At 42.7% G+C, this 25,998-nt stretch overlaps 1 protein-coding gene across 1 annotated transcript in view; it reads right to left on the bottom strand.

Annotated features, from left to right (window-relative positions):
- Positions 1-630: 630 nt before the first annotated feature.
- LOC115109694 (contactin-1a-like) overlaps positions 631-25,998 on the bottom strand; it is a 128,088-nt gene continuing 102,720 nt past the window's right edge. Inside the window, exons 17-25 of the mRNA XM_029634916.2 lie at positions 21,402-21,563; positions 18,810-18,959; positions 15,326-15,396; positions 14,224-14,458; positions 13,187-13,290; positions 12,451-12,640; positions 12,071-12,183; positions 8,179-8,335; positions 631-6,840 (exon numbers count right to left, since the gene is read on the bottom strand). Of these exons, the coding sequence (XP_029490776.1) occupies positions 6,761-6,840; positions 8,179-8,335; positions 12,071-12,183; positions 12,451-12,640; positions 13,187-13,290; positions 14,224-14,458; positions 15,326-15,396; positions 18,810-18,959; positions 21,402-21,563 (1,262 nt within the window). The 3' untranslated portion in view covers positions 631-6,760. The remainder of the gene's footprint in view (positions 6,841-8,178; positions 8,336-12,070; positions 12,184-12,450; positions 12,641-13,186; positions 13,291-14,223; positions 14,459-15,325; positions 15,397-18,809; positions 18,960-21,401; positions 21,564-25,998) is intronic.

The raw sequence follows: 25,998 nt of genomic DNA on the forward strand, positions 1-25,998 counted from the left end.
TTCCTATTCACAATGCAATGTTTATATTTGAGATACTTAACTGTTGCGAGGTTTGAGTATAATTTACCTCTGTTATTGGACCAAATGATATTGTCCAGAGAAAAAATAGGCAAGTTCAATCTAACGGAGTCTGTTTTAGCAGCCTGGTCTCATAGACTAGACATAACATAATACATGTAAATCCGGGACAATCAAGTTAGTATAATATGTTATGTTTGATATGGTTACACAAGACAGAAGATGACTTAAGTTTTAAAAAAGGAGGGTGTTTGTTCAGGGTGTATGTATGGGTGTATAACGTGAGCGTCTAGCAACCCAAAGGTTGCGTGTTCAAATCTGATCACGGGCAACTTTAGCGAATTAGAAACTTTCCAACTACTTACTACCCCAGAGTCCAGGTGGTTTTAGGCTGTGGAACAGCTACTTTAGACCTTTAGACCTTAATGCACAACTCCGCTTTCTGGAATTTCATTTAGCTCTTCAAGGATCTTATGTTTATTCAGCTGAGACTTTTTGCTTTTGTGTACATCGAGTTTAGTCTTTTCTTCATTTATTCACTGTACATTCTGTACTTCAGTCGGCCTAAGGACATTCAAGACAATATATAAAAGAGACAAGTCACCTTAAATGGATAGTTAACTAAACTTTTATTGTTCCTTTTATGTCCAGCCAATTGGAGAGTCCAGTTTCAGCCCTCTCAACATGTGCGATTCAGTATGAATACAGCACTGAACATACAGCCAAACAGTGCTGCTGTATCAACAACGGTGATGTCATCAACGCCCAACCCATCTTACAGTAATGCATGAGACCGAGCGCAGGACTGACCAGTAGGGCCTACTGAACTTGAATGAGTGAGATTCCTTTAGTCAGTTTAGGTTTTTTTCTGTAAGACCTTAACCCCCATTAGGATGAAAAAAAATCCAGACATTTTTCCCAAATTCTCAGGTGAATCCTCCAACTGGATTTCTTGGAAAATTTGGGAATTTTGGGAATCCTCCATTTGGGATTTCTTGAAACGCTGGGAATTTTGGGAAAGTTTTGAAACATTTGCAACCCTGCCCTCCATAGACTTCCCCTTGAGATGACTGGCTTGCTAATGCACATGTTAGGCTTATCTATAGAATGTGCAGTATGCACACATAACACACCGTCTCTGACATAAAGGGATGTCACTCATAATGGAATTAATGTGTATTATTATTTGCCACAAAGGCATGTTGAGTTCATATGAAGCTGATAGGAAGTTGCCTGTATGTATGATGCGTTGACTCATTGCAATGTACGGATGGAGCTTCTTTACCATATAGGCCTATAATCACTTTCCAATGTCATGCATGTTAGGATGTAGTAATAGCAACTTTCCTTCCAAATATCAAAGTTCAAGGCATTCATGCATTTGGCAACTCTTTCAATGACTTGTCGCATGAGGGGAAACCGGGGAAAGCACTTTGGTAGGTGTTTTGTTGACATAGTCACAATGTATGCAGAGGCATAGCTCTGGTCCAGGGCGCTGCTTGAGCCTTGCGTAGCAAGCCACTTGAACACCCTGGACCAGAGCTAGTAAAAGCATGGCTAGCATCACACCGAACATGTATTCAGGGAGAAATAAAAAAAGAAATCTGCATTTTTATACTTCTTGCGGGAAATAACAGTAATACATCTCTACTGTTTAACCAGTGGCGGGTCATAATGATGAACAACAACACCAATTGATAATGCATACTCTATATATCTCTGATGACATCATAACTCTCATGTTGTTAATAAAAAAAGACAAATGAATGTCGCAAACATAGTAGGACCAATGAATGAGCTTTGGAGAACTATGATACGGGTATTGAACGTTTGTGTTGTTTATCTTGAGTTGCACCAGTTTATGGACCATGACACACAATAGTAGTATAACTGTTATAGGAGCTAGGCAGGTTGTGTTACGTGTAATATAATTTAAATAGCCATTCAAGATTCAAACAGACATTGCACGCTTACTTACTGAGTGAGAGTCACTGCGTCACTGTTGATAGTGACACTCACACTTCAGACATTGATTAAAAAAGGGCTGAAACATAAAAAATAAAACATTTTTAAAAAACGAAATAAATGAGACATTAAAAAGATGAAACTAAATGCGAAACATTCTTTACAAAGCACCAGCATGTAGTCTACCACTAAGGTCTGATACAGTCAAAACAAAGCCTTTTTGTGCTCAATATACTCTTTCATGGGATATTCAAACCACATAAATAGGATCCTTAGAAGGGAAAACACCCAATCTATATTTCTATTTATATGATTCCAAACTCAGTTTAGTTGATATGGTTCCTCCAAGTGTACATGCTTACAACACTGGACACAAGTTATGGCAAAGCGATGGTCACGGGACAGTTAGTTGTCCTGACAAGCAAACCAAATACACTACTGTCACACATTGTTTATGTCATGTTATACAACCGGTGGGTCTAGTCCTGAATGCTGATTGGTTAAAAACCGCATTTCAGCCGGTGTCTATTCAACAAGTTACCACCACTATTTGGATATGACGTTAAAATGCCTATTTACTCTGTTCCACCTGACTGCGCAATCCACTGTTTTATCAGCCCAGTCAGGCAACTATGTCGAGGGTGACTACTTCCCAGGAGAGCTGTTTGAACTGTTTTATTTATCAAAATGCGTTCATTGTTCATTCTTGAACATGTGAACTTTCATGTGCCTTAATAACAAACCTGTATGCCATCTGTAAATACAGTGGCTTGCCAAAGTATTCACCCCCATGGCATTTTTCCTGTTTTGTTGCCTTACAATCTGGAAATAAAATGGATTTTGCGGGGGTTTGTATCATTTGATTTACACAACTGCCTACCACTTTGAAGATGCAAAATATTTTTATTGTGAAACAAACAAGAAATAAGACAAAAAAACTGAAAACTTGAGCATGCATAATTATTCCCCCCCCCCCCAAAGTCAATACTTTGTAGAGCCACCTTTTGCAGCAATTACAGCTGCAAGTCTCTTGGGGTATGTCTCTATAAGCTTGGCACATCTAGCCACTGGGATTTTTGCCCATTCTTCAAGGCAAAACTGCTTCAGCTCCTCCTTGGATAGGTTCCACTGGTGTACAGCAATCTTTAAGTCATACCACAGATTCTCAATTGAATTGAGGTCTGGGCTTTGACAAGGCCATTCTAAGACTTTTAAATGTTTCCCCTTAAACCACTCGAGTGTTGCTTTAGCAGTATGCTTAGGGCCATTGTCCTGCTGGAAGGTGAACCTCCGTCCCAGGCTCAAATCTCTGGGAGATTGAAACAGTTTTCCCTCAAGAATTTCACTGTATTTAGCGCCATCCATCATTCCTTCAATTCTGACCAGTTTCCCAGTCCCTGCCAATGAGAAACATCCCCATAGCATGATGCTGCCACCATCATGCTTCACTGTGTGGATGGTGTTCTTGGGTTGATGAGAGGTGTTGGGTTTGCGCCAGACATAGCATTTTCCTTGATGGCCAAAAAGCTAAATTTTTTACTCATCTGACCAGAGTACCTTCTTCCATACGTTTGGGGAGTCTCCCACATGCCCTTTGGCGAACACCAAATGTGTTTGCTTATTTCTTTCTTTAAGCAATGTTTTTTTTTCTGGCCACTCTTCTGTAAAGCCCAGTTCTATGGAGTGTACGGCTTAAAGTGGTCATATGGACAGATACTCCAATTTCAGCTGTGGAGCTTTGCAGCTCCTTCGGGGTTACCTTTGGTCTCTTTATTGCCTCTCTGATTAATGCCCTCCTTTCCTGCTCTGTGAGTTTTGGTGGGTGGCCCTCTCTTGGCAGGTTTGTTGTGGTGTCATATTCTTTAAAACATTTTAATAATGCATTTAATGGTGATCTGTGGAATGTTCAAAGTTTTGGATATTTTTTTATAACTCAACCCTTATCTGTACTTCTCCACAACATTGTCCGTGACCTGTTTGGAGAGCTCCTTGGTCTTCATGGTGCCACTTGCTTAGTGGTGTTGCAGACTCTGGGGCCTTTCAGAACAGGTGTATATATACTGAGATCATGTGACAGATTATGTGACACTTAGATTGCACACAGGTGGACTTTCTTTAACCAATTATGTGACATCTGAAGGTCATTGGTTGCACCAGATCTTATTTAGGGGCTTCATGGTAAAGGGGTGAATACATATGCATGCACCATTTTTCCATTTTTTATTTTATATCATTTTTTGAAACAAGTAATTTTTTTCATTTCTCTTCACCAATTTGGACTATTTAATAAATACTATTAAATAAAAATCCATTTAAATTACAAGTTGTAATGCAGCAAAATAAGAAAAACGCTAAGGGGGATGAGTACTTTTGCAAGGCTCTATACGAATAAAATTGTTAAATTACGAGCACAGTTGGTTAAAAAGACAGCAACCTTCCCGCTAGTCATGATTGGCTGAGATAATGAGTGGGCTGGACATGCCAAGAGATGAGTTTGGATTTGTCTGCCATATAGCATATGTCTATTTGAGCTGGTCATTATGTCTAGGTAATCCAATCTAACGCTGCTTTTTTATTTTATTTAGCGTGTAGTAACACTTAACAAAAGACTACTATGCAAGTATCCATTTCAATAAAACGTCACTGCAGCAACTGTTTCAGAGCACTCTTGTCTGAGTGTGCAAGAGTGCAGAATAACGGCAGTTGAATATGTCAGTAAACGTTGGCAAAAAAGCGTACAAACAAAATGGAAACAACACAGGATGTCTTATTTAATGAACGGGGTTGCAATCTGCCATGAAGCATTCGTCCATGTATATGGGTAAGAGTCTAGCTACAGTTTCAGATATTATACGTTTATAATTTTGTCAGAAAGTTGTTTTCATTGCAAGCTAAAGCTTGCTGTTAGCTAGCTAGCTGACATTAGATGGCAGGCTCGCTAGCTAATATTATGTTTATGATCTGTGTGTAGTAACTTTAATGTTATATCCGAAGGCCATTTCACATTGCTAGTTATAGCCTAATGTTAGCAAGCTAACTAGCTAACACTGAACCTATTTGGATAATTTTAGCTAGCACTCTATGGATTGGGATTATGGTTCATTGTTTAGCCACACCCATTTTAAGAGGGTGTGAACAATGCTGAATGGGTGTAGACAAAGAAGAGCTCTCCAGTAGGTACCAAAACATTCAAAAGGCAATTTTCTCAAAAGTGAGTTTATAAGTTTATCAACTTTCAAAGCAGAATTACTTTCCCATTGTTCCTCAAATGCAGTGTATGAAATACCATTTTGTAACTCTGAGTCTTCACTTTTATCCAATGTAAAAATAAAAAAAACACAATTTCAAATTTTGCGGCACGAGACCGATTTAAGCCGGTCAGTCACAATTTATAAACTTGATCTCCGCTATAAAAAGCATCTAGACATTATCTCACATTTCTTTAAGACTAACATTTAGTTTTCAACAGCGGATTTTTGTATAAACCTTGCGGTCTGTCCCTCAGGTATTTGCAACATTGTTACAATATTCAAATTCTATCTCCAGCTGTCCCATTGCAAAGAACGTGCCGGAAGTCCGGATGAGACAGACAGACAGGCAGCTTTTCTCAGCCAGTCGAAATCATGAATCCGCATCCTTTTTATGGATATATACAAACTGCAGGTCTGATATGTTTTCAAGCTAATTTCTCGTTCCCACAGTTCATCAATACATTCAACTTTTACATACACAGATATGCATGTGCTAAAAATGCTCGCATCACTCTGGCTGAGAAGTTTCTCTTGTTTTGTCAGGACAACTCTTTCTGATAACAATGGCTACATGCAAACACTTGTAAACGGGGTCTATTCGTTTTCGAGAACGTTACGAGTTGGAAATAAAGCAGGTTTTTGTGAGATAAAAATCGACGTTTCTCTGAACAAAGAAGTTACAGCGTTAATAGTAAGCTATATGTACTGGCTATATGTACTCATTAGATAGCAAAACCATATACATTGCATATATTATATTAGTATTACATGAATTGCTCTTTTGTCTGATGATGTTCCATAAGAGAAATCTTAGGATGCCGGGGACCATGAGTAGAGATTTGATTTGACTGTATCTCTGTAAAGGGGATGGTGTAATTCATCTTGAAAAAAGAAAAGAAAGGGGGAAGAAAAAGTCACTGAAATGCATATAAAACACAAAGACATTTTCATAAACTCATACACTTATCCTTCACAACTATACAACTGCTAAGCTTATATATATATACACTATATATGGAATGCTATGTTGTAACAATTGTCCATAATGCCATACATCAAATGAAACACACACTTTGAAGCTACTGTACCTTCATGAATGAACAAGAAAGGCCTGTAATCACAATATTTTTTTGAAACAGTTACCTGCCATCTTGGTGCAGTACCTATGCACTAACACCTCACCCAGTCAAGAGACAGTCATGGCATTGTGAAAGATAAGTGCAACCGTTCACCTATAAGGCATATTGAAAAAGTTGAAACACCCCCTTTAGACGCTCCTCCTTCAACGATAATGTAGGTTTAAAATAAGAGAGATCCCAGATATCTTATCTGTCCAAATTTTGTATTGTGTCTTTTTCCCCACAAACAGAGCCTTAATTCCTCGAAACGGGGAATATGTTTTTTTTTTGGCCTGCAAGGTGAAACCAAAAGGTTATGGAAACCAAAGTTGTCATAGATAGGCGTCAACTTCACAGAGTCTCCTTCACTGGACTGGACAGTGAAGACAGAGAAAGATGGCGCTACATTCAGAGGCCCATCAGGCAGAGCAGAGCCACCAGGAGCAGGGAGGCCAAGCTGAGGGACTTGGTAGCCATGACGCCTCCACCTGGAGGGAGACAGACAGAGGCACAATGGTGACGTTTCAATTACAGTTTGGGTAGCGTTCTAACCTATCAACCAAGCCATGTATATTTGGTCTGTTCTGTTAGGGATCCTGTGTATGGTTTCACGATAGGAAAATATTTCGTACGCACTATCCAATGTGTTTGAGCAGGTAGTGGATATCAAATCATATGCTTAGAAAATGGTAAAAAGAGTGAGTGCACACTGCAATTTATGCTCCAATAATTGGCGACAAAAGTTTCGACCACTTTCCTTCATGGTTTTATGATATCATGCCGTGTAACCCTCTGAGTGTCCCCTCTCCCTACCACCTGTGTAATATGGTGTGACATGTTCTCAATAAGCCAAAGATTGGATCTCGAATTTGTACGGCAAGACAGAGTCAGGTTTGTTTTTTTCCAGTGGCAAAATGTGAGTGCCACATCCAATTTGGAGATCGATGACATGTACTGTAAATTACTGGCTGACGGTTATGGCTGGCTGACAACATTTGTCATAGAGAGTTCACCTCTGTTTCAATCCACACATGCTACATTCATGAGGGCTCGCTCCAGTAGAGAAGCCATTGGTGAACTGATCACAATTCCAAACGTATGTATAGATGGGTGCATTGTGTAGCCTACAGCTGATTCCTTGGGCTGTCATAAAATAGCAGGATTATTTCAGTTTTAAAGATGGCCACCGAAAGCCAGAGTCATTTGTCAAAGTCAACCAGGGGGCCCATGGACAGGAGCTGTCACTGACATTTTCATAGTGGATATTATTATAGAGGTATAAGATGGGTGGAAAGGCTTTAGTCTAAAGTCCATTACAAAAGCCTGGTGATGGCCCACTGACTTCAGATTGACTGGCCGACTGACTGAACAACTGGCTGAGTGGATGGGGTGGAGGATGGAGGGTTGGCTGAGAGTCTGGGTGGATGGATCAAGGGGTAGATGGGGTCTTGTGAGAAGAGGAAGAGGGAAACCCCCTCCTGGGTAGCTGTTATCATGGAGGCCAGGTCCACCTGACAGCTTGATTTCACAGACTCCTGGGAATCAAAGCTCCGGGGGGGGGGATTATAATGGAGGGGGTTTGACAAATGGAGGGCCAGCTGCCTTGGATAAGATGGTGATATCTCCCCACCGCACCAAATATGGGATTCAACTTCAGATGGACTACAGTGCTTCACTCCAGTGTTATTATGTTGGCCCTGTGTTACTTAATCTATAGCACCTCCTCACAATCAGCCTCCATTTTGTGTCATATTCATTTCTGCCTCTAAAAGGGGCTTTATACATTTTTGTAAATGTATTACGTTGATGTTTGATTGATGTGTTACCTGAGATGCGTATTTGGGCCACAGCCCCGTCCCCTCCCTCGCTGTGAGCCCTGACCTCCACTATGTAGTCCCCATCCTTGTGCATGGGCAGGTCTATGGACCGCTTCCCAGTGGTAAACAGCATCCCAGTGGATTTGCTGGCCTGCCTGTACAGGACCTGTAGGGAGACCAAACACACAGACAGAATATTAGATCAGTTCATATATGTTCATACTAAGGAGCTGTGACTACACCGCAAAAAGTGAAATATAAGCTAGCCTAAATATCTTATATTGACTGATAATTCCCTTAATTGTCTTGTATGTATGAGATACACATGGTATACACTGTCCAACAAAATGCTTACTTGCAAGTTCCTTTTCGACAATGCAACAACAATAATAAATAATAAAAGATAAGAATATGAACATATAAATGGCCCAGTAGAATAGAATAAACATTATAGTGTAATACAGGAAGGCACAATTTATAGCCCAATATTTAAATGTGTTTTGGGGAAAGGGGATTGGTGGGCAAGTGTTTTAAATTATGAAGTATTTAGCAATCTTGTAGCAGCAGTTGTGTGTGTGTGTGTGTGTGTGTGTGTGTGTGTGTGTGTGTGTGTGTGAGTGTACAGTGGCAAGAAAAAGTATGTGAACCCTTTGGAAATACCCGGATTTCTGCATAAATTGGTCATACAATTTGATCTGATCTTCATCTAGGTCACAACAATAGACAAACACAGTCTGCTTAAACTAATAACACACAAACGATTATACTTGTTCATGTCTTTATTAAACACACCGTGTAAACATTCACAGTGCAGGACTGAAAAAGTATGTGAACTCTTGGATTTAATAACTGGTTGACCCTCCTTTGGCAACAATAACCTCAACCAAACATGTTCAGTAGTTGCGGATCAGACCTGCATGATCAGGTGTAATTTTGGACCATTCCGTGTTACAAAACTGTTTCATTTCAGCAATATCCTTGGGATGTCTGGTGTGAACCGTTCTCTTGAGGTCATGCCACAGCATCTCAATCGGCTTGAGGTCAGGACTCTGACTGAGCCACTTCAGAAGGCGTATTTTCTTCTGTTGAAGCCGTTCAGTTGTTGAATTACTTCTGTGTTTTGGGTTGTTGTCTTGTTGCATCACCCAACTTCTGTTGAGCTTCAATTGGACAGATAGCCTTACATTCCCCTGCAAAATGTCTTGATAAACTTGGGAAATTCATTTTTCTGTTGATGATAGCAAGCTGTCCAGGCCCTGAGGCAGCAAAGCAGTCCCAAACCATGACGCTCCCTCCACCATACTTTACAGTTGGGATGAGGTTTTGATGTTTGTGTGCTGTGCCTTTTTTTCTCCACACATAGTTTTGTGTGTTCCTTCCAAACAACTCAACTTTAGTTTCATCTGTCCACAGAATATTTTGCCAGTAGCGCTGTGGAACATCCAGGTGCTCTTTTGCGAACTTCAGACGTGCAGAAATGTTTTTTGGGCAGCAATGGGTTCTTCCGTGGTGTCCTCCCATGAACACCATTCTTGTTTAGTGTTTTACGTATTGTAGACTTGTCAACAGAGATGTTAGTATGTTCCAGAGATTTCCATGAGTCTTTAGCTGACACTCCAGGATTCTTCTTAAAGCATTCTGCGCTGTGCTCTTGCAGTCATCTTTGCAGGACGGCCACTCCTAGGGAGAATAACAACAGTGCTGAACTTTCTCAATTTATTTGTCTTACCGTGGACTGATGAATACCAAGGCTTTTATAGATACATTTGTAACCCTTTCCAGCTTTATGCAAGTCAACAATTCTTTAATATTAGGTCTTCTGAGATCTCTTTTGTTTGACGCATGGTTCACATCAGGCAATGCTTCTTGTGAAAAGCAAACTCAAATTTTGTGATCGTTTTTTTTTTATAGGGCAGGGCATCTCTAACCAACATCTCCAATCTCGTCTCATTGATTGGACTCCAGGTTAGCGGACTCCTGACTCCAATTAGCTTGGAGAAGTCATTAGCCTAGGGGTTCACATACTTGTTCCAACCTACACTGTGAATGGTTAAATTATGCATTCAATATAGACAAGAAAAATACAATATGGTGTGTTATTAGTTTAAGCACACTGTGTTTGTCCATTGTTGTGACTTAGATCAAGATCAGATCAAATTTGATGACAAATGTATGATGAAATCCAGGCAATTACCAAGGGTTCACATACTTTTTCATGCCACTGTATATCTATGTGAGTGTATGAATGAGTGAGTGCATGTGTGCTAAGATACAGAGAGTCAGTGCAGGTGGCTGGTCTAGAGGGGCCAGCTCTCTGATGGCTTGTAGATAGAGCCTGTTGGTCTCTGAGCCTGTTGGCATCAGACCTCATACTCCAATACCGTCTGTTCGACAGTAAGGATGCTGCCGGCCTTCCACACTGTTTCGAATAGATGTCCTGGATGGGTGGGAACATGGTCCCGGTGGTGTACTGGACCGTCTTCACCCGTTGGAGGGCCTTTTGGTCGTGGATGGAGCAATTCCCCATACCAGGCCGTGATGCAACTGGTCAGGACGATCTCAATGATGCAGCGGGTAGTATTAGGAGAGGACCCGGGGTGGCATGCCAAATTTCAGCCTTAATTTGGCAGCCTTGGGAAGTAGAGACACTGTTGCGCCCTCTTGACAAGAGTGGTGGTGTTGTTGGTCCATGTCAAGTCCTCGGTAATGTGGACGCCGAGGAACTTAAAACGTCTCACTCTCTCTACTCCAGTCCCATTGATGTGGATCGGGGAATGTTCCCTCCTCTGCTTCCTGAAGCCAACAATTAACTCCTTTGTTTTGCTGACGTTGAGGGAGAGGTTGCGGGCCTGGCACCACAATTCCGCTTACCTCCTCTCTATAGGCCGACTCTTCATGGTTGGCTATGAGGCCTACCACGGTGGCTTCGTCAGCGAACCTGATGTTGCAGAGGGTCAAGCTTGGAGGGAACAATAGTGTTGAATGCTAAACTGTAGTCAATGATCAGTATGCTCACATAGGTGTTCCTCTTGTCCAGATGTGTTACGGCCGTGTGAATAGTGATGGAAATGGTATCTACCGTGGATCTGTTGGAGCGGTAGGCAAATTGGAGTGGGTCCAGTGTACCTGGCATACTGGCCTTAACGTGGGCCATGACCAGGCCCTTGAAGCACTTCATGATGAGCGGGGTGAGTGCGACAGGGTGGTTTTGGGAATGACACCTTGTTTTTTGGCACTGGGATATTGGTGCTGTCCTTATAGCAGGTGGGCACTACGGCCTGGGACAGGTTGAATATGTCAGAGAAGACACCCACCAGCTGGTCAGAACACACTCTGAGGATGCGGCCAGGGATGCCATCTGGGCTGGCAGCTTTGTGAGTATTTACTCTTTTGAGAGTTTTCCTCGCGTCAGCCTCGGAGAGTGAAAAGCACCTGGTCGTCCGGAACAGCGAGAGTCCTCCTGGATGGCTTGGTATTGTCTGCCTCAAACCACGACCACAGTATGTGTTAAGATTCTCTGGGAGGGAGGCTTTGGGACCCTTACTTGTAATAAGCCTTGTTTTAGGTTACAATAAGCAAAATGATCTGCCAATGACATTAGATCATTTAGCTTGGTAAAAAAGTGAATTATCACTCAATATAGGATATTCAGGCTTGCTTAGATTTCACTTTTTGCAGTGTATGAGAAAGGCACTTGAGTAAACGGTATGTCGTGTCGAGTAATGTGGACCTTCTAGCTTGGTTGAGTTTTGAAAGCTGTAGCTTTAAGAAATCTGTTACGTCTCGTGCATATGTGGCAGATACTGGAGAGAGACTATTGCTCATGTGTTAATCTGAAGTACAGACCTTTTTTTAAAAAACTACACTACAAGCTTCCATGCATTTGTAAAACTGTACCCACCTTGTAGCCATCTATTGTTGACTCGTTGGCCAAGGGCTCAACATGTTCCCAGGCGATATTCACTGATGTGCCTTTCAGCTTTTTACTGATTATTTTAGGAGGCCGGCTTGGGGCTGGCGAAAAACAGAAGAAGAATTGTTCTACAGTGTAAGGATCAGGTGACAACCAAACAGAATCAGTGAGATTACACTTTTGCACCCCGGTACATAACTCAGAATATGCTGACGACTATTTAGCTGAGGACCAGTCTCCCAGACACAGACTAAGCCTAGTCCATCACTAAGACACTTTCAATAGAGAAACACCATTGAAAAATGTTTTAGTCTAAGAGTAGTGTTCGTTTATTTCCAGGAAACCAGCCCGGAGATAAAAATACGTACGGGCTTTCTTGGTGTAGATCTGTAAGTGTTGGCTGGGGGGTCCGTATCCGGCTGCATTGTAGGCCTTGACCTCTATGAGGTAGTGAGAGTCTGGCCTCATGTTATCCAGCCTGGTCTGGTTCTCTCTGCTGGACAACACCACCCTCTGACTGGATGTCTCGCTGTCCTCCGCCTTCCTCCAGTACCGCACCTGGACAGGAGAAGAAGGAGACGGTCACAGAGATTCAATATACTGTATATAAAATATTCTAGGGCCTAAATACTTCATGGTAAAATAATATGGTAATGACTACTAGCTGATTGTGCTGGATCAAATACAACGGAGGACTCAGGGTTAGTCCATTGTTTGGAGGACTCAGGGTTAGTCCATTGTTTGGAGGACTCGGGGTTAGTCCATTGTTTGGAGGACTCGGGGTTAGTCCATTGTTTGGAGGACTCAGGGTTAGTCCATTGTTTGGAGGACTCAGGGTTAGTCCATTGTTTGGAGGACTCAGGGTTAGTCCATTGTTTGGAGGACTCAGGGTTAGTCCATTGTTTGGAGGACTCAGGGTTAGTCAATTGTTTGGAGGACTCGGGGTTAGTCCATTGTTTGGAGGACTCGGGGTTAGTCCATTGTTTGGAGGACTCGGGGTTAGTCCATTGTTTGGAGGACTCTGGGTTGGTGCAGACAGGTCGCTTCTACTTCTATCTGACAAACAGTCGTGTTACTCCTCATAGACAAAGACACAGTACTGACCTGGTAGCCTTCTACAGTGTGCTGGGTGACAGGAAGCCACCACACGATGGCCTCAGTGGCGGACAGCGCCCTGGCCCCCACACTAGTCGGGGCTTTAGATGGCACTGGTGGCACACACAGATATATAATTTAAGACACTATAAGACAGAGAGAAAGAGACCCTGTACAAGTATTTCCTCCATATACCCGCCTACAGTAACTATCCATTTTCTATGAATATAGTTTTTCTTTCACTTTACAACTTCATGTTGGCACCAAGTCTGACCTGTTCATGCAGACCTCCCTCAGTCTTGGTAAGGAGGCATCTGTTAACAGCCATGAATCATTACCTAGAACAAGCTCAGTGACAGAAATCTCTCTCATCACATTCTTTCTGCTCTCCAACAAACACTTTCCTCTGAGTTATGACCCAAGGCACACTCTCAGAGTGTTCGCTCCAAGACAGAGCGCTCACCTTCTTTGGATGTTTAAATCCCACGGCGGGCACCCCACCAAGAAACCTTCACGCACAAGTCGTCAGGCTTAACTGAATGCTTCTCCCCTCTTTTACACTCCCAACGAGCGTTACCACCGCAACTGAGTATCTCTCCGTAGTGGCTATCTTGATTGTCTGTCAGCTGAAGTTAATAAGTGGGCTAAATGCTTGGCATCCTTGGGGCGAATAATCAGCTTTCTGGTTCATGCCACAAAGATCACGATAATCCTACTCTGATGAGGGCGGGGAATGGAGGGAGGGAGAGAGGTAGGGAGAGATGGAGGGAGGGTAGGGAGGGTTCACATTCTAAGGGTACAATTCTTCACATTCATCTTTGGGATTAGTTATGAAGTATATCCCACGCCATTAAAAAGTCACCGTGCTGATAAATAATTGACACTGACAGATTGAAACAGTTGATATGAAGGTGTGGCATTCTGAAGAGCCCTGCTCTCGCTATGCTGCGGACAGAGTACAATAGTCTGGGTTCAGTTTTTCTGTTTTCCCCACCGATGCTTGCGGTTTGGGCTTAGGAGTAAGATGATCCTCGATCTGTGCTTACCGTCCTGCGCAGAGTAGATGACAGCCATGAGACTATAGGGTCCTTCCCCTTTGCTGTTGAAGGCCTTCACTTTGACCTCAAACTCTGTGGAGGCGAGGATGGACGAGTCTTTGTGGACGTAGTGTTTAGCCCCGGGGTCTGCCACAGTCACCTTCCTCCACTCGTAGCCATCCCGGGGCTTAAAGGCGATGATGTAGCCAAAGTTACGTCCATAGTAGTACTGTGGCTGCACTGGCTGGAGGTAGATGGAATAGAAACTAGAATTGAATGACTGAGAATAACAGAAATATCCACAGAAACAAAAGACATCCTTGCAGAGAGCGTTACGCTGAGTGACAAGACAATTGCCAGACCCAAAATAAAAAGGGTTATCGTCACTCTAAAGCATGTTTATATAATACTAATTCTCGTAAACATGACGACTGTGTTTCTGACAGAGTGTTTATTCCAAAGTTACGACACTCTTATTATTAGACCAACACCCTCTCCCCATGCCTCATCTCCTAGCTTGACTCAGGCACCATCAGACCATATGTTCTGTGTGACGTACATGCATCAGACACCGTTAACCTCTAAACACACACAGTTTACCTTTAAACACAAGCCTCATCACATCGACCAACTGCTGTAGGATTGATGCTGCCAGGCTTCTAGCAAGAAAAGGCAATTTGCCCAGGAGCGCAATAGGAATTTGTCAAAGGGGGCAGCAGAGAAACGGAGGCTAGCTAATGCCTGATACCTATCGCTGATAGATTTGCTGGTGATCGTGTTGTGAGTGTAAACAAGTGAGAGACTGATACAAAAGCACTTCTGGACACCCATGTTTATCCGTCAAACCGCACTGTTAAGAATGTGCTGTGGTGTGATGTATTTTCTTCCCTCTTCCTCCATGAATATAGCCACCGTACTTTCATAGCTGTTTTGCACTGCCTTGCAAAGAGGAGGAAAAGAAAGGCAAAAACTAAATGTACTTTGCATGTGCAAAACTTCTGCTAATGCTCGTCTCCATTGGCTTGCTCCTGGCTGTTGTCAGATCAGATTTAGGAGGGGAGTTGAGTTTGTGGTCATAGGTCACCCTGGAAAAAGTATTGGCTAGACCTACCGTCCAAGTTATGGTCAGCTCCCTGCTGGTCCCGCCGCCACCGCCGATGTCTGAGGGCGCCACCACAGGAACTAAAAGCAAAACGCCAAGATCTGAGTTCACATTCACAGGGCAGTATTCACAAAGCCCATCAGAGTAGGATCCAGCCTGTCCATTTGATCATATTCATTATGGTCTAAAGTTCCAACTAGGTCCGAGATCATCACTGCTACTCTGAGACACTTACATTTACATTACATTTACATTTAAGGCATTTAGCAGACGCTCTTATCCAGAGCGACTTACAAATTGGTGCGTTCACCTTAAGACATCCAGTGGAACAGCCACTTTACAATAGTGCATCTAAATCTTTTAAGGGGGGTGAGAAGGATTACTTTATCCTATCCTAGGTATTCCTGAAAGAGGTGGGGTTTCAGGTGTCTCCGGAAGGTGGTGATTGACTCCGCTGTCCTGGCGTCGTGAGGGAGTTTGTTCCACCATTGGGGGGCCAGAGCAGCGAACAGTTTTGACTGGGCTGCGCGGGAACTGTACTTCCTCAGTGGTAGGGAGGCGAGCAGGCCAGAGGTGGATGAACGCAGTGCCCTTGTTTGGGTGTAGGGCCTGATCAGAGCCTGGAGGTACTGAGGTGCCGTTCCCCTCACAGCTCCGTAGGCAAGCACCATGGTCTTGTAGCGGATGCGAGCTTCAACTGGAAGCCAGTGGAGAGAGTGGAGGAGCGGGGTGACGTGAGAGAACTTGGGAAGGTTGAACACCAGACGGGCTGCGGCGTTCTGGATGAGTTGTAGGGGTTTAATGGCACAGGCAGGGAGCCCAGCCAACAGCGAGTTGCAGTAATCCAGACGGGAGATGACAAGTGCCTGGATTAGGACCTGCGCTGCTTCCTGTGTGAGGCAGGGTCGTACTCTGCGGATGTTGTAGAGCATGAACCTACAAGAACGGGCCACCGCCTTTAAGTTTAGTACTTTACTAAAAAGTACTTTACTTTTAGTTTTTTTTTTTTCACTTTGTGAGTATGGGTCATTGTCCACACAGGACAATGCCAAACAACACATACTGTACCCTTCCATTGGCACCAGTACTGACGCAGCATTGGCTTTGCAAATACCATATCACTGTCACTAATGCTGCCAAGTGCAACACCTTAATGTTCATTAGGGACCGATGCCACACTGTGGGGGTAGAAAGGCTACAGCTCGTTCCTGCTCTGCTTAAAGCTCAGTCTTATCTCACGCGTCTTGGTTTCATGAGATGTGTTCTAGTAGATATTATTATTTTAGAAAGGTTCCACTAGGCCTACTTTTTCCAATGTTGAACTTAAATGAGCTTATATGGCCGACTGGGGTTCAAAACCAGATCTCCAGTTCAAAACCAGATCTCCCGCTGAGCTAAAGCCTAGGCCAGTGGTCACCAACCGGTTGATAGTGATCGACTGGTCGATCTCCAAGGCATTCATAGTCGATCACCAAACATTCATGTTAAAAAAAGACATATTTTATTTATTTATCGCAGTTGGCAGTAGGTACATTTGATTCAGAAGCTCTAGTGTCGGGAAGGCAAAGAGTTCCCATTTTGAACTATTTCATGTGTCTGAAGGTAGAACTCTGCATACCCGACCCGGCAGTCCTAGAGAGCAAATCAAGTGAACGTATAGGTCTACCGCTGGCCAATCAGATAGCTCAGATCACCGTCTGTCTGCACAGTTTCCTCGAACCATAGGCTGTAAAAAAAAGCCGTGCGCGCACAGCAAAGTTGAGACCGTGAGATTTCAAAACGTTTATTAAAACCACGACTAGAGAGAGACTCAGCGAATACAGCAAAGAGCTGCTGTTTCTATGAGTAAGTTCATGTTTAAGATGTTATTCAGCACCTGTCCACACTTTCTCAACACTTTTACAAGCCATAAAATGCGTGTTCTCCCTACTTTCAATCGCACTACAACCAGCACCGCAGCAGTCATGAATGAGTATAGCAAAGTGTTTCGATAAGCTTGCGTTGCTACTGTATTATTAGCGGTTTGTGTCTTCTATAACATCAAGGAATATTTCACTTTCTCTGGTCATAGGAGTAACAACATGAACTGGTGCATGAGGCAGACATTTTTATTTCATACCTTTATTTAACTAGGCAAGTCAGTTAAGAACAAATTCTTATTTTCAATGACGGCCTAGGAACAGTGGGTTAACTGCCTGTTCAGGGGCAGAACGGCAGATTTGTACCTTGTCAGCTCGGGGATTTGAACTCGCAACCTTCCGGTTACTTGTCCAACGCTCTAACCACTAGGCTACCCTGCCCACCGTAGTAGATAATAATGCAGTGTGACTTGAGTTTCGCCATCAGCTGGAAGACTGTGTCCCCTTTTCTCAGCAGAGAGCGAGCAGAGGGACGGTGAGTCAGCCTCACCGCTGCCCTCTCTCTACCTCCCTCTCCTCAGACTGGGGAAAGGGGATACCTAGTCAGTTGCACAAATGAATGCATTCAAACCTAATGTGTCTTCCGCATTTAACCCAACCTCAGAACCAGAGAGGTGCGGAGGGAGCTGCCTTTAATCGACGTCATCGGCGTCCGGGGAGCAGTTGTTGTTTGGGGGTTAACTGCCTTGCTCAAGGGCAGAGCCGACAATTTTTCCACTTTGCCAGCTCTGGGATTTAAACAAGCAACCTTTCGTTACTGACCCACCTCTTTTAACCTTTCACTGCAGTGGGCTAAATCAGGGTCACACAGAGTGTTTCTTGGTAAGTCTTTAAAAAATCTACTTTGAAACAAAAGTATACACCTGACACATATGGTCATGGACGTACCGTGTCAGATATGGAGTTGAAATGTATTCAATATTGCACTTTACATACATCACAGAAAACTGAAATATAGCAAAGATGTTTGACGTCGAACCCCGGATTTTCAGCTTTTAAAAAAATAATCATGTTTATTAATTATGAAATTATGAAAAATATGAATAACATTCCACCCATGAGGCCACTCGGTCGTTTGACTGCAGGAATGGGCTACCCGCTAGGCTACCAGCCTAAACTGACCATCAGATGCAGGCCATCGGTCCAGTAAAATGAATTATAGAAAATCATTATGCTCACTCAGCTGTGCCTCACAAGTAATATAATTACAAGTGTGATCGCATACCCAACATATAAATATACTAAATATAATTTCTAAATAGTCTGAGAAGAACAACATTGGCAGGGCAATTCAAGCATAGCCAATATATAGTGATAATGTATTGGGACTATAGCCTACTGCACAAACATAACTGTTTTTGATATGTTAATTTTGCATAGGCTTACAGTTTTTAAGTCATGTTAAAAAAATCTGAATGGTAGATCTCGGCTTGCTTTTGGACTCAGAAAGTGATTGGTGACCACTGGCCTAGACCACTGTATGACCAGACATTAGCTCTGGTAGCGAGCATCATATCTAAGGCAAGGTTACTCATGATGCGATGGCGGTTCCGTACCAACTCCGTTCCACTCACCTGCCTCCAGCGTGGTGACTTTGGGAGAGGGGCTGCTGGGGTCTCCTGTCCCCAGGGTGTTGGTGGCTATCACCCTGAACTCATACTCTGTCCAGGGAAACAAGTCCACCACCGTGGCCGACTCTGCATTTCCTTCCACATCTGGAGGGGCTACAAATCAAATCAAGCTTTATTTGCACAGCACATTTCAGACATGGAAATGTTCACATTGTAGAAGAAAAAAAATGTAGAAAAAGTTAAATATTTACTAAACAACAAACATAGGAGGAGAAAAAAACTAAAGAGTAACAAAAACTGAAAGACTGAAAAGCACCCTAAGACAGAGATACATAAACACAGTTTCACCTCAGAGAAGTGTCAGATAAACCATCACAACAGAGTGTGTATAAATGCTGACAGCACTTGGGCGTCTTTTTCATACAAGTTGTATTACTTCGGTGCCACTGACCAAAGCACTCATTTTACAGAACTTTGTAAGAGTTTAGCTCATCTTATTTTGCATTTGATATAAATGCTGACCTAGGACTTATGAAACGGTGCCTGTGAGGACACATGCCATGCATCCAGAACTTTTTTGGTTTCGGTCTCTGCAGGTTTTGCTTCTTTAAGAGCTCCGCCATGTATAGCTATGTATCTGGCGCTTCTAAAAAAAATACAGGTTTGCTATGTCATTATGGGGTATTGTATGTAGATTTATTATTATTATTTTTTAATCCAATTTAGAAGGCTGTAATGTAACAAAATGTGGAAAAAGTGAAGGGGTCTGAATACTTTCCGAAAGCACTGTATGTATCTGGCACTTAGCCAGTCAGAGTGGCACCACAGCAGTCTACGCTTCAGTGTTAGTTTATTTGATCAGATTTTGGTGTTCATGGAGTAAAAAATAATCATATTTTATTGGGCTGATAGACAGTAGGAGAGAGACAAAAAAAAGGTTGGAGAGGAGACACTAGTATGGGTTCTGAAAGCGGCAGTACAAACTACAAGACCGGGCCTACACATTTAGGGTACATATTTGACCAGTCTACAGTTTGATGTACAGTACCAGTCAAAAGTTTGGACAAACCTAAACATTCAAGGGTTTCTCTTTATTTTTGCTATTTTCTACGTTGTAGAATAATAGTTAAGACATCAAAACTATGAAATAACACATATGGAATCTTGCAGTAACCAAAAAAGTGTTAAACAAATATATTTTATATTTGAGATTCTTTAAAGTAGCCACCCTTTGCCTTGATGACAGCTTTGCAAATGCTTGACATTCTCTCAACCAGCTTCACCTGGAATGCTTTTCCCTACAGTCTGGAAGGAGTTCCCACATACGTTGAACACTTGTTCGCTGTTTTTCCTTCACTCTGCGGTCCAACTCATCCCAAACCATCTCAATTGGGTTGAGGTCGGGTGATTGTGGAGGCCAGGTCATCTGATGCAGCACTCCATCACTCTCCTTCAAATAGCCCTAACACAGCCTGGAGGTGTGTTGGGTAATGGCCCTGTTGAACAACAAATGATAATCCCACTAAGTGAAAACAAGATGGGATGGTGTATCGCTGCAGAATGTTGTGGTAGCCATGCTGGTTAAGTGTGCCTTAAATTCTAAATAAATCACAGACACTGTCACCAGCAAAGCACCCCCTCACCATCACACCCCCTCCTCCATGCTTCTCCGGTTGTGTGGTTCCCACCGTGATCATCCGTTCGCCATCCGTTCTCTCGCAAAGACATGGCAGTTGGAACCAAAAATCTCAAATTTGAACCCAGATTTCCACCGGTATATTGTCCATTGCTTGTGTTTCTTGGCCCAAGCAAGTCTCTTCTTATTATTGGTGTCCTTTAGTAGTGGTTTCTTTGCAGCAAATCGACCATGAAGGTCTGATTCACGCAGTCTCATCTGAACAGTTGATGTTGAGATGTGTCTGTTACTTGAACTCTGTAAAGCATTTATTTGGACTGTAATCTGAGGTGTAGTTAACTCTAATGAAATTATCCTCTGCAGCAGAGGTAATTCTGGGTCTTCCTTTCCTGTGTCAGTCCTCATGAGAGCCAGTTTCAACATAGCGCTTGATAGTTTTTGCCACTGCACTTGAATAAACTTTCAGAGTTCTAGACATTTTCCGCATTGACTAACCTTCATGTCTTTTAGTAATGATTGACTGTCATTTCTCTTTGCTTATTTGAGCTGTTCTTGCCATAATATGGACTTGGTCTTTTACCAAATAGGGCTATCTTTCTGTATGCCACCCCTACCTTGTCACAACACAACTGATTGGCTCAAACGCATTAAGAAGGAAAAAAATTCCACAAATTAACAAGGCACACCATTCCAGGTGATTACCTCATGAAGCTGGTTGAGAGAATGCCAAGAGTATGCAGCGCTGTCATCAAGGTAAAAGGTGGCTACTTTGAAGAATCAAAAATATCATTTTGGATTTGTTTAACACTTTTTTGGTTACTACATGATTCCATGTGTGTCATTTCATAGTTTTGAGGTCTTCAATATTATTCTACAATGTAGAAAATAATAAAAAATTAATAAATGAGTAGGTCCAAACTTTTGACTGGTACCGTATGTCCTTTATTTATTTGACTTACATGTGGTGGCGTCTCGCCAGTCCTCCTGAGAGAAAGAGTCCCGGCACTGGATAGTGTATTTAGAGATGGGGCTGTGGTTGTCTGTACCTCGGCTCCAGATCAGACGCACACTCTTATCCCTGATATCCTCCACGCGCACCCCACCTGGAGACCCAGGCGGACCTGGAGAGACGGAGAGGAAGAGAGGGGGGAGGGAGGGAGGGGGTGGAGCATGCAGTTGGGTGGAGAAACAGAGATAATCATTGGTTATTACTACAGAAAATACTAGGTCAGAACAAAGAATGTCATAGTATCATGCACACATACTGCAAATGTGCATGCCCATACTGAATAGTGAGGTATAATGTGAAACAAAATAAACGTATGCTTTTCCCCTTCTGTTCATGGGTGCATAGACTTGGCAAGATTACTTGCCTGTTAAGTCTACGTTGTACTTATACTGCAACACCTATTCTGAATGAACATCAAAACAGGTGATTCCACTGGCATCAGTCTTAGCCTTGAGGATTAATACCTTTCTTAGGGCCATTGACATTCACTAACTGAGCCTATGGACCGAGAGCCTTTTTTAATCCACTGTTTCTCTAGTTCTATCTTCCTGGAGGAGAGAAAGAAGAAGACTCTAATAGAAAACCCAGACTGTTGGGGTGAGTCTCTCTCTCTCTTTCACACACCCACAGCCTCAGCCTCAGACAGCCACAGAAATCAAGCAGGACCTTTGTGTCTGTCACAGAACCCACCCAGAGTACTAAGGCGATTAGACTGTAGAGTGACAGAGAGAGGGAGAGATGTGTGTGTGTGTAGAATGAATCTATTTATTTATTTATTGATGAAATTTTATTTTCGTGTCAAATCGCCATTTGGCAACCCATCCCTTATGGGATTAATTGACACATAAACAAACATTACAATAATTCACTATGGTAATTAAATTATAATTCTTCTTCTGGCATTCTAATACAAACATTAATTACATGCCTAGAGCAGTAAAATAATGTACATACATATATACATACAGTTGAAGTCGGAAGTTTACATACACCTTAGCCAAATACATTTAAACAGTTTTTCACAATACCTGACATTTAATCCTAGTAAAAATTACCTTTCTTAGGTCAGTTAGGATCACCACAATATTTTAAGAATGTGAAATGTCAGATGAATAGTAGAGAGAATGATTTATTTCAGCTTTTATTTCTTTCATCACATTCCCAGTGGGTCAGAAGTTTACAAACACTCAATTAGTATTTGGTAGCACTGCCTTTAAATGCTTTAACTTGGGTAAAACGTTTCGGGTAGCCTTCCACAAGCTTCCCACAATAAGTTGGGTGAATTTTGGACCATTCCTCGTGACAGAGCTGGTGTAACTGAGTCAGGTTTGTAGGCCTCCTTGCTCGCACACGCTTTTTTTTAGTTCTGCCCACAAATCTTCTATAGGATTGAGGTCAGGGGTTTTTGATGGCCACTCCAATACCTTGACTTTGTTGTCCTTAAGCCATTTTGCCACAACTTTGGAAGAACACTTGGGGTCGTCAGGTAGCCTAGAGCACTGGACTAGTAACCGAAAGGTTGCAAGATTGAATCCCCGAGCTGACAAGGTAAAAATCTGTTGTTCTGCCGAACAAGGCAGTTACCCCACTGTTCCTAGGCTGTCACTGAAAATAAGAATTTGATCTTAACTGACTTGCCTAGTTAAATAAAAATGGTCCACTTGGACCCATTTGCGACCAAGCTTTAACTTCCTGACTGATGTTGCTTCAATATATCCCCATAATTTTCCTACCTCATGAAGCCATCTATTTTGTGAAGTGCACCAGTCCGTCCACAACGTGATGCTGCTACCCCCGTGCTTTACGGTTGGGATGGTGTTCTTCGGCTTGCAAGCCTCCCCCTTTTTCCTCCAAAATGACGATGGTCATTATGGCCAAACAGTTCACTTTTTGTTTCATCAGACCAGAGGACATTTCTCCAAAAAGTACGATCTTTGTCCCCAGTGTGCAGTTGCAAACCGTAGTCTGGCATTTTTATGGCGGTTTTAGAGCAGTGGCTTCTTCCTTGCTGAGCGGCTTATCAGGTTATGTCGATATAGGTCTCGTTTTACTGTGGATTTAGATACTTTTGTATCTGTTTCCTCCAGCATCTTCACAAGGTCCTTTGCTGTTGTTCTGGGATTGATTTGCACTTTTCACACCAAAGTACATTAATCTCAAGTAGACAGAAAGCGCCTCTTTCCTGAGTGGTATGACGGCTGCGTGGTCCCATGGTGTTTATACTTGCGTACTATTGTTTGTACAGATGAACATGGTACCTTCAGGCGTTTGGAAATTGCTCCCAAGATTGCTCCCAAGGATGAACCAGACTTGTGGAGGTCTACAATTTTATTTCTGAGGTTTTGGATTTCTTTTGATTTTTCCATGATGTCAAGCAAAGAGCCACTGAGTTTGAAGGTAGGCCTTGAAATACATCCACAGGTACACCTTCAATTGACAAAAAATGATGTCAATTAGCCTATCAGAAGCTTCTAAAGCCATGACATCATTTTCTGAAATTTTCCAAGCTGTTTAAAGGCACAGTCAACTTAGTGTATGTAAACTTCTGACCCACTGGAATTGTGATACAGTGAATTACAAGTGAAATAATCAGTCTGTAAACAATTGTTGGAAAAATTACTTGTGTCATGCACAAAGTAGATGTCCTAACCGACTTGCCAAAACTATAGTTTGTTAACAAGAAACTTGTGGAAAGTTTGAAAAACTAGTTTTAATGACTCCAACCTAAGTGTATGTATACCTCCGACTTCAACTGTACACACTGCATATATACACATACAGATGAAGTCGACATACACTTAGGTTGGCGTCATTAAAACGTGTGTGTGTGTGTGTGTGTGTGTGTGTGTGTGTGTGTGTGTGTGTGTGTGTGTGTGTGTGTGTGTGTGTGTGTTGTGTGTGTGTGTGTGTGTGTGTGTGTGTGTGTGTGTGTGTGTGTGTGTGTGTGTGTGTGTGTGTGTGTGTGTGTGTGTGTGTGTGTGTGTGTGTGTGTGTGTGTGTGTGTGTGTGTGTGTGTGTGTGTGTGTGTGTGTGTGTGTGTGTGTGTGTGTGTGTGTGTGTGTGTGTGTGTGTGTGTGTGTGGGGGCAGGGTAGCCTAGTGGTTAGAGCGTTGGCCTAGTAACTGGAAGGTTGCAAGTTCAAACCCCCGAGCTGACAACTTACAAATCTGTCATTAACCCACTGTTCCTAGTCCGTCATTGAAAATAAGAATTTGTTCTTGCCTGGCTAAATAAAGGTAACATTTCTGAAGTAGCCCTGAGTTGTTTCACAGGAAGGTATAACTAACATCTTTTACACAAATAAGTCCATTTTCAGGCTTGTTGTGTGGAAGCGGACTGGTGAATAGAGCAAGCTCTGACTCCACGTCCCAATGCAGGCCAGGGTCTGTGCAGGATGATAAGCTTCAGAGCTAGGACATTTATTTCTTTTAAATGACTGTCATATGGAGGAAAGTCTATTAGAGAATTCAAAGGCGCTGCTTTTTAATGTTTTTCCCCCCATTGAACTTTCTTTGTTTGGATAGTTTATCATTTATTCGCCGTGAGTCAGCACCTCCACACAAACACATTTTTTCTGGGTGTGCGCCAGCTCATGTTTTTTAATCCCCCACTGAACGACAACAATTATACATTGTTGTGATACGTAGATGTATCCAGATGCTGCACATGACACATAGAGCGATAATAACAAGATGGTAATAATAAGATACAGCTGCTGTGGGATATTTCCCCAGTAAAGTCCTTCAATAGATCTACTTCCTCATTGTCAGAATTGACACATGGTCATCTTTCATCTCCTTCCTCTTGGCACTCCATTGGTCATGCCCTCGGGCCAGGGTCTCTGCCTTGTTTTTTTTATTTATTTCACTGCATTCTGGGAACATCACCTTCCCATCTGTCAGCGCCTGCTCTATAGCATCACCACCAGGGCACGATGGGGATCATCACACACCGGATCTCTCCTCTGCTAAAGTTCTTAGTCCGTTCGCTCCTTTGTCCACTGAGAGAACGGTTGTTTTAGGGCATACAGCGTTGCAGAAGTCATGCCTTGGAAATACTTTAGGAGATCCCGTTGTTTGAATACCAAAGGAACCCCAAACACTGGAGCACTCATTTACCAAGCTCTTTGAGGAGACCACATAAAAGGCCTGACCTTCCCTTCCGGATAGATAGGTTTTATTTACACATAAATGCATGTGTCACGACGGTGCACTCTGTCGGTTTACAGTAAAGGAAAGGGAATTTGAGTGCAGCTTACATAAGATACGAAGAGCATAAACATGATAAAAAGCAGGAACATTTCAACGTGATTATCTACCCCTCGTCTCGTGTCAGTTTAAAAGCCTAACTAATGGTGATATTTGGCTTTTTCTGTAGTGTTTCTGTGTTTCAGGCACAGCTCCACTCGTCTGCTGCAATGGTTTCATCTGTAGGTTTTGGCAGGCCGCTGAGTATGTTGTGTAGCCAGAACCTCGAATGATCTTGACGGACCAGCTCTGGACTCTTTCTAAGGCCTGGTTCTGTTTCTCAGTGAGGTTGAAATGCCAA

The sequence above is a fragment of the Oncorhynchus nerka genome, linkage group LG25 (assembly GCF_034236695.1).
Source record: "Oncorhynchus nerka isolate Pitt River linkage group LG25, Oner_Uvic_2.0, whole genome shotgun sequence".
NCBI lineage: Eukaryota > Metazoa > Chordata > Actinopteri > Salmoniformes > Salmonidae > Oncorhynchus > Oncorhynchus nerka.